This window comes from Scyliorhinus canicula, chromosome 18 (genome assembly GCF_902713615.1).
Source record: "Scyliorhinus canicula chromosome 18, sScyCan1.1, whole genome shotgun sequence".
Taxonomy (NCBI): domain Eukaryota; kingdom Metazoa; phylum Chordata; class Chondrichthyes; order Carcharhiniformes; family Scyliorhinidae; genus Scyliorhinus; species Scyliorhinus canicula.
The window spans coordinates 22204190-22214006 of NC_052163.1; the positions used below are offsets into that span (position 1 = coordinate 22204190).

The 9817-nt window shown below is 42.0% G+C and overlaps 1 protein-coding gene across 4 annotated transcripts in view; it reads left to right on the forward strand.

Moving 5' to 3' along the window:
- LOC119953088 (transmembrane channel-like protein 6) overlaps positions 1-4155 on the forward strand; it is a 119777-nt gene extending 115622 nt beyond the window's left edge. For all 4 annotated transcript variants that reach the window (XM_038776921.1, XM_038776919.1, XM_038776920.1 and 1 more), the window contains one exon: positions 965-4155. In XM_038776921.1, the coding sequence (XP_038632849.1) occupies positions 965-1055 (91 nt within the window). In that variant the 3' untranslated portion in view covers positions 1056-4155. The remainder of the gene's footprint in view (positions 1-964) is intronic.
- The last annotated feature ends 5662 nt before the right edge of the window (positions 4156-9817 follow it).

The following is a 9817-nucleotide window of genomic DNA, read 5'->3' on the forward strand; positions in this document are numbered from 1 at the left end:
GAACAATACTAGAAAACTTGCAGAATAAAATATCTGGGTAGGTGCTTTTTTATATTTGTCCTTGAGATGTGGGATCGCTGGCTGGGCCAGCATTTGTTGACCAACCCTAATTGAACTGATGGGCTCGCTAGGCCATTTCAGTGGGGTACTTAAGAGTCAACTGGATCTGGGGTCACATGTAGGGGCTAAATAGCTGGCTTGTAATGCAGAACAATGCCAGCAACGCGGGTTCAATTCCCGTAACGGCCTCCCCGAACAGGCACCAGAATGTGCCGACTAGGGGAGTAACTTCATTGAAGCCTACTCATGACAATAAGCTATTATTATTATTATGTCGGCCAGACCGGTTAAGGACGGCAGATTTCCTTCCCTGAAGGGCATTAGTGAACCAGATGGGTTTTTATGACAATCAGCAATGGTTTCATAGTCATCATTCCAGATTTCTTTGTATTGAATTGAAATTTCACCATCTGCCCCAGGTGGAATCAGAACCCAGGACCCCAGAACATTACCCTGGGTCTCTGAATTACTAGTCCAGTAACAATACCATTGCGCCACTGCCTCCTAAGTTAGTATATTGGGTTTAATTTTCCACTTTGCTGCTTAGGCTGCCACCTGGGGAGAGTATTGTTCACGCTTTATATAACTTGCGCGGCTTTTGTCCCATTAACATCCAAACAGATGCCACAAAAGATCCTTGGCTTTTACCCCCAATCAAAATTTGAATCACTGTCCCAGAGAAAGGGCAATGATAGCACTGCCGTATCACCCAGTTCCCCATACTAACTGGTATTTTTAAAATCTTTACTAATTTTTTAAAAAAGAACAAAGTTTGGTGCCAGGATAAAAGTGTTACTCTGACAGGTTAATGAACTGTCCTTGGTTAAGAATTTTACTGTCTTTTGTTTTTAAGTCTTTTGCAATTTACTTCTGTTAACTTTTCTTATCTGTGTCATTTGGATAGGTTTTTTCTGTCGATGACTAGAAGGGAAGAAGATATCATTTGTGCTGATGAGAAAACCATCAACGCCAACGTAGTGAAGCAGCTGATATAACTTGACTGAATTATTAAGAAATACCTGGAACTGTATCTTTTTTTTGTAGGGTTATTTGGCTGTCTGCACTTTTAAGCCGGTAGAGGTGCAAGCACATGAAGCTGAACTGGAATCACTGCTGCAACATATTGCATGATGTAATATCAATCTCCTTGTAGCACTGCCTTACCATAATACAACAAGCTGTTCCTACCATTGTTGCATTGTGCTACATTGCAATTTAATTCTCGGTGTAAGTTGCCTTCCAAGATTGACTCGAGTGCTTTCTTGGATGGCAAATATGGCAACCTGCTGCGGACTCGATGGAGAATTTTCAATTAGAAATCACATTACTAATTGCAAGTTTAAAAAAATAAATAAATAGTGGTTGTTCAGTGGGCTTGCCGATAGAAATTGAAGTCTGATTAAATTTCCCTCCAAATGCATTGCTTGCGCTGGAGGGGTCTGGAGCTTATGATGCTCCACCTTGTGGTGGAAGCATGCAGCAACAGGCATTATTGCATCAATGTGGTGTCCAAATATATAAAGTGCAAAATATGGCATAACAAATTATAGGTAAACCCTAAAGTTCTGACGTTGATATTTATAATGTCGCTTACAACTCACTTAACATATCGTAAAACTAGGGCAGCACAGTGGTTAGCCCTGGTACATCATGACGCCGAGGTCCCAGGTTCGATTCCGGCTCTGGGTCACTGTCCGTGTGGAGTTTACACATTCTTCCCATGTTTGCGTGGGTTTCACCCCCACAACCCAAAGATGTGCAAGGTTGGTGGATTGGCCACTCTAAATTGCCCCTTAATTGGAAAAAACAAATTGGGTACTCTAAATTTGTGTTAAAAAAACACATTGTTGGAAAACAGTTGCCAAAATGAGGCTCCAGCTTTTTATATAAAAGAAGTAACCTTATTATGTAGTATGGTGAGTTTACATGCCTCTACCAATATAATTTTACTGCATTTGTAATTACAGATGTAAATATTCAGTGACTGAGAATGGAATACTGATGTGTTGCACTAACCGATTTTTTTTTCAAATTTCTAGTTTAGTTTCTCGTCTAATTTACAGTCAATGGAGCAAATATGTCACCTATGTTTTGTCCCTTAAAATTCAGAACTAAATGACTGACCACTTTGGCATAAATAAATCCCGACTTTATGTTGTGTGGCGACCAGGATAACTAAACTGGGAAATACCTCCGTAGCAATCTGTGAATTTTGTTAACTTTGCTGTCGACAGCCATATGCTGGGGACCTTTTTTTTATTGTATTCGCTGAAGGTTTTATACAATAATTTGAAATGCTAACTTTTCAAACTGTTGTAATCCAGAGATATAATGCAGTTTTGGAACAAACTGCTGTTTCAACTTCTTCCTTTGTCAAGTACTGATCAACTAACCAAAGTGTAGGTGGGCAATTGGTTCTTTGTCTGAGCAAGGAAGTTAAAACTTTGATTTATTCAAGGCATTATGAACTGCTCTATATTGTAAATACTGCACAATAGCACACTTCAATAATGGATTCTGTGCCACACTACTCTTTTTATGTGTACTTTGAGTGTATCCCGTTCCACCTCTGGTGTCTCCCTCTATCTTTGGCCCCCTCCAATTTTTCATCTTCATGCTGCCCCTCAATGATATCAGCCAGGAAAAAAATGTCAGTTTTACCTGCATGCTGACAACACCCAGCTCTACCTCACTGCCACCTCTCTCCCATCCCCGTCACATTCTCTGTGCAGTCAGTCCGACATCCGGACCAGGTGGGCAGAACTTTTCTCCAGCTAAATATGGGGGAAGACCAAATCCGTGCTCTTGGGTCTCCGTCACAAACTTGGTTCCTTAGCCTCTGATTCCATCCCTCTCCTTGGCAACTATCTGCAGTTGAACCAGATTGTTTGCGACCTTGGTGGCCTTTGTCACTGAGAAGAACTTCCCACCTCATGTCCGCACCGCCACTAAGATCGGTCACCTCCTCCTCTGTAACATTGTCCAGTTCCTCCTTTGCCTCAGCTTATCTGCTTCTGAAGCCCTTCTCCATTTCTTTGTTATCTCTAGTCTTGACTAAATTTCCACTGGCCTGTTACTCCATGCTGATATACCTACACCAATTTTTACCTTGGTTTTAAAATTCTCATCCTTAATTTCAAACCCACTCCATGCCTTCGCCCGTCCTATCTCTGTGACCTCAAGAACCACCTATTTCTGGCCCCTTGAGCATCCCTGATTTTAATTTCTCCACAATCGGTGGCTGTGCATTTAGTTACTAAAGCTATAGGCTCTGGGATTACCTTTCTGCCTCACTACCTCCCCTTCCTACTTCAAGATCCACCCTAAAACCTACCTCTTTGACCAGGTTTATGGTCGTCTGTCATGACATCTCCTTAGGTGGCACCTTGGAATGTTTTGTTATGTTAAAGGCACTATATTAATGCAGTTGTTTTACAATGGATACCAATGCAGTATATTCTTTTCAAAGTCAATTGCATATTGATAGGAGGGTCTTGTGTTTCTATTTTAATTTTGTTGAATGTGTTTGATGCCTGAACTGAGAGGTGTCTATTGCCTACCTGTAAATGGGAAGGGACAAGCGGTTCACGGGTTATGGGGAGAAGGCAGGAGAATGGGGATGAGAAACATATCAACCATGACTGAATGGCAGAGCAGACACGCTGGGCCGAATGGCCTAAGTCTGCTCCTGTGTTTTCTGGTCATCTAAAATGGCAGTTCCCACTTACTCCAGATTGTTATGAACCTGAACATGGAATCATTCTGGATCATGTGATCAATGTTCATATTTTTTAATGGAATGTAAAATTTTCTGTATTTTTTTAACAATGTTTTTACTGTGTTTATATTTATATAAAGGGTGAAATAAAACTATTTTCACTGTAGCAATTGCCATTCAACTGTAACAAACTGAAATGTTTTACTGTATAAACCGAAATAAGGCTCAACACTGGCCAAGTGAACTATGATTTGTTATTAAATAACAATGTTACAATGCTTTACTGTGACCAAACACCATGGTGTGTCATTGAATTCAACTTGTATCCATCTGCATTACTGAAATGAATTATTAAAATATCCTGAAACTTAAAAATATTAATTGGTGCTGTCTATGAAATATTGAGTCCCACTTTTATCGGTGATATTGAGAATTTTCAGCAGGAAAAAACCGTCTGTGTATGTGCATTTGTGTATTCTGTACACGCCTCGTGTATGTATGCTGCTCTGCTTAAATGGTCAAAAGTGTTATTTTCACATTTGTTTATCTGGACTTCAAGCCAAGAAGGTGGCAAACCTCAGCAATGTATTAGAAAACAGTGGCCTGTAACTTCTGAGCTCTGGGTGTGTAACTGGGGAGCACAGGAAGTTCAAATTCCAGTCGGGCAATTGCTCTACAATCAGAAACACCTGGAAAAAAAAAATGCAAACTTCTGATGGTTTCAAATTCTTACCAAAACAGTTACCAGGAAAAGTTACAATTAAAACCACTTCTCACTCCTGGGTAGCTATAGTACTGACCCTCGACCCACTGCCCCAACTCCACATGGGACTTAACCAACTCTGCCCTCCCGACTAAACTGACGCCCACTCCCCCGTGTGACCAAACGTGTCAATATTTGAATAAATTACATAAGATTGTTTTTTCCGAATATTTGCTCATTGTGGTGCTACAGTGGGTCGCATCAAAGCCATCTTGTGTGATAAATGCCGACCATAATCAGATGATTGCTCACGGTATATCACACAAACTCATGAACAGGGTCTAAGGATGTCGCTTTCAGTTCTTGAAAAGTGCCCAGTCCACCTCCGATTACCCTGCAAGGTTACGGTTTCTCAGGAATTTAAGCAATAGATGACACTACTGTGCAGTAATAACCCGGTGGTATTTTGCACAAAGAAGATGCTGTGTCAAGCCAAAAAACACATTCTACCTATCACAGGCATAAGTAATGTGATGAGTGTGATGCCAGGTATGTGGACCATATGTCCTGATCACTGATGGATCATATCAAACAGCACGTTCCTTCTGCTCTTTCCAAAAGACACTGACCGTACCTAGCCAGCCCCAGCTTACAAAACTCAAAACTTAGGGCTGGATTATTCATTTGGGAGACTATGATCGCCTCTAATTTCTGGGAGCTGCAGCCAGAGGTGATTTGTTATCCCTAGCCATGCAAAACAACAAACGACAGGGATTGAAAAAGATTTCCTTGTGAATCCTGCTATCGGGCTGTCAGTTTGAGTGGGCGGCCTGGTAGCGAGGTGTGGCAGCTACCCCCCCCCCCGGTAACGCAATTCCGACCTCCACCACCACGGGATTTGATGGGTCACCCCCCCCCCCCCTACAGTACGAGTGTGACCTGAGCCTCTGCCAGAGACTCCCCCATAACCAAAACCCCCATTAGAGACCCCCCCACAGGAAGCCAGAGAGAAAGTGAAAATAAATCACTGCTTTAAAACTCGCCTGTCCCCTATACCTGCTGCCTCAAGCAGAGAAATCAGCAGCTGTAAATCACTGGAAAGTGAAAGTCACATCCAGATTTTAAACCCCCCCCCCCCCGCCCCCGATCCTTGAGCCATTCAAGTGGAAACTGTCAATCACATCCAAGTAAAAGCAATTTCCCATTGATGTGAATAAAAGCCTTGCAGATATCCATATTATCCAACAATTTGTTTTGATTTAACATCTTTTTTTTGAACTGAATGCCCATATTTATAAAACCAAGCATTTAATATGCTTTGTATCAACTTATACTCCTAACTTTAAAGCTTACTGAGCAGATGAGTCTCTGCTGCTCTTCGATTCTTTAAAAAATGTTAGTGCCTTGCATGTGTGTATTATAGAATCCCGATAGTGCAGAAGGAGGCCATTCAGCCCTTCGAGTCTTCACCGACCCTCCAAAAGAGCACTTCACCGAGGCCCACTTCCCCTGATTAAACCCCATAACCCTGTGCATTGCTCATGGCTAATTCACCTAGCCTGCACATCTTTGGACTGTGGGAGGGAACTGGAGCCCCCGGAAGAAACTCTCAGACACAGGGAGAACGTGCAAAATCCACACGGTCTCTCAAGGCCAGAATCTGACCCGGGTCCCTGGTGCTGTGACCGTGGTGGGAAGTCCTTCTTACTGATTTGTTTGACATTTTGGTTTATTATTATTTTGCAGTTTCCTTAGTATTTGCTGGACCCCACAATATGCTGATTTATGTTGCTAATTGGATACATTTGTATTATGTGCTGTAATATGGATGATGTTCCTTAGTAATTGGGCATAATTTGTTATATTAACCTTGTGGTGAAAAATCGTTTTCTCTTTAGCCCTTCAATCTCAATATGGTCAGTTGTTTCCTTGTGGTTTTATCCAGTGCTGGGAACGTGTTTCTGCCTTCTATCCGTCTTATGGTGAAATATAATGCCATGGCAGTACCTATTGCCCATAATCGCCCAAATGCTGCTGTTCTAGTGTGACTGACAAAATCAGAATGTACAATAACCACTTATAGTGCACTTTTTAAAAAAAAAATGTATGAAAACAATGTGTAACACCCATTGCATTATTTTGTAATAATGGTACAAGATGGTGCATGAAGCTGTAAAGCACCGATCCCACACCAGATCATTTGAAACTCTGTTATATTAAATATAGATAAAGCAAATATTTCATTTTAAAAAGACTCCCCTAACCAGTATAAGCCATACACCTTTCGGAAACTTGATCACATCCATAGCTCTGCAGCCATATTTTCATTCACACAAAATCCTGTTCACTTATCGTTCCTGTGCTCACTGACCTTAATTTGTTCCTGGTTCACCAACTAGGATGAGAATTTTTTTTAATTCCTTCTGGCCTTGCCTCTGTCTAATTCTTTAACCTCCTCCCTCTCTGTGATCCCCTCGAGATATCTCAGCTTCTCTGATTCTGGCCTCTTGCACATCACTTTGTCACTTCACCAATGACAGACTTGCCTTCAGCTGCCTAGATCCTGAGCTCTGAACCTCTCTCTGCTCCTTTAAAGGACTCAGTGAAACTTACCTCCTTGACCAAGCTTTTTGTCTCCTTACATAGCTCGATGTCAAGTTAAGTTTAATTAAACTTGAGAATTTGAAGAGTAAACAAACTGTATTTATGCCTTATATTTTTAATAAATTTAAAGTACCCAATTCTCTTTTTCCCCAATCAAGGGGCAATTTTTTTTCCCAATTAAGGGGCAATTTAGCATGACCAATCCACTACTCTGCACATCTTTGGGTTCTGGAGGTGAGACCCACGCAGACACGGGGAGAATGTGGAAACTCCACACGGTGAGTGACCTGGGGCTGGGATCAAACCCAGGTCCTCAGCACCGTGAGGCAGCAATGCTAACCACTGTGTCTCCCATATTTATGCCTTTTAGTGCTGGATTAGATTTTGCCTTTAGAAATTCCCAATTACACGGGCAGCATGCTGGTGCAGTGGTTAGCACGGCTGCCTCATGAGGACCCAAGTTCGATCCCAGCTCTGGGCCACTGTCCGTGTGGGGTTTGCGCATTCTCCCTGTGCCTGCATGGGTCTCACTCCCACAACCCACACGATGTGCAGGGTAGGTGGATTGGCCATGCTAAATTGTCCCTTAATTAGAATTTTTAAAAATAAATTCCCAATTATTGCCCATTATAACTGGAAACAATAGAGCAATGGTTATTCAACTTCACCTGTTTGCAATGCTGACTTTGGCAGTTGCTATGGTGAAATCAGCTTGAGCTGTGGTGTAAATGTTTAGTCAACAAGGTCTGCACATACCTAGTCAACCATGGACGCTAATGTGTTGATGTTGCAGCCTTTTCCATCCAACTGATTTATACAAAGTTGTATACTTCATTTCAAATTATGTTGTTGCACAAAGAGGTTCACACTAACCTCCAAGTTAGATCACTTGTAAGATAATGAACTTGATGAGTAAATGGAAACTACTTCTGTTTGTTTCTTAGTAACTAGGATTGCAGATTCTTGACAGAACAGAAAATGCTGAAAATACTCAGCTAGAGGTTGACTAATTAAGGAATCAGTCTTACAGAGACAAAGGGAATAGTCGTGGGGTAAGAAAGTAAAGCAGTGATGTGCTACTGTCTGAAAGCAAAAATAGGAGGAAAGAAAACAAACCATGCAAAGACATGGAAACAAAATGGGGTTAAGCGATTACAGTAAGTTTTAAAGTGTCTAATCGAAAGATTAGCTGCTATTCCTCAAGCTTGCACTGAATCCACAGGAAAAATGCTAAAAGGCCAAGGACAGAGATGTCAGAATTAAAGTGGCATGCCACCGGAAGCATGGGGTTGTGCTTTCAGACTGCTTGGAGAGGTTCTACAAAGCAATCAACCAATCTGCATTTGATCTCCCTAGTGTGGAGGAAACCACACTGTGAGCAGCAAATGAAGTATAGCAAATTGAAAAAAGTACAACCACTGAGAATGTTGCTTCACCCAGAAGGAGTATTTTGGAGCCACGGGCGGTGAGGCGAGAGGAGGTAAAAGGGGTAGATGTTGCATCTGCATGGAACGCTGTTGTGGAACGGGGAGAGGGTATCAGGGGTGATTAAGGAAATTCTTGAGCCTGCTAGGGTCACAGTCTAGTATCGTGGAATAATAAATCAGGAGTCCATTTGGCCCATCATGTCTGTGCCTGGAAAAGCTTGACATCTATCTGAATCTCTTCAAGAAGCTATTGAGATGTGGTTGAGTATAATTGCAATCCCCCCCCCCCCCCAACCGTGCTGATACCAGAGTGTAACATGTCCTCAGGTTCCGAGAGTTTCCAATTACAAGCACAGTGCATAATGGGATATATTAACACTTTTTTTTTGTTGGCAATTTCTCACAAAGTGACAGCCTTGGGCCATGGGAGCTTTAACTTTAAAAGTGATGGTAAATCTGATTTATATAGTGATTGGCAGATCTGTCATGCCCCTGGGTGATTTTTAAATCCACCCAATGAAACATATGCACCTAAACAGTAAACTGCTAAGTAGTGGAAGAGGCAATAAAGAATGGGCAATAAATGCTAGCCTAGCCAGCATGCCCACAATCCCAAGAATGATTTTTTTTTAAATATAGGTGTGCATGTGGGAGAGAGTGTTTGCATGTCTGGGTTACAATTCCTAGCTGGTCGGACCCTGAATAACCAGGTTCAGACAAGTAGCTGCTTGTAAGTGCACTTAATTATCAACTGTGTTTTTCCAGGGATCTCTAGAAGGGAAAAATAAGTGGTTGAGTTTTAGATTTGGCGAAAATGTTACATTTTTAAAAATAAATTTGGTGTACCCAATTCAGTTTTTCCAATTAAGGGGCAATTTAGCGTGGCCAATCCACCTATCCTGCACATCTTTGGGTTGTGGGAGCGAAACCCACGCAAACACTGGGAGAATGTGCACACTCCACATGGACAGTGACCCAGAGCCGGGATCGAACCTGGGACCTCAGCGCCGTTAAGCAGCAGGGCTAACCCACTGCGCCACCGTGTTGCCCCGAACAGGTTACATTCCCAGTGGCAGCGATAGTTTGAGATCTGGGTGGCCCAGTGCATGAATCGCAGAAGGCTAGAATGCAGATGCAGCAAATAAGTGGCTAAGCTAATAGAATTGTATTGTTAACTGCGAGGGGAATTGAATACAAGAGTAGGGAGGTTATGCTTCAGTTGTACACTGCACTGGTTGGGCCACATCTGGAGAAGTGTGTACAGTATTGGTCTCCATATTTAAGAAAATATGTAAATACATTAGA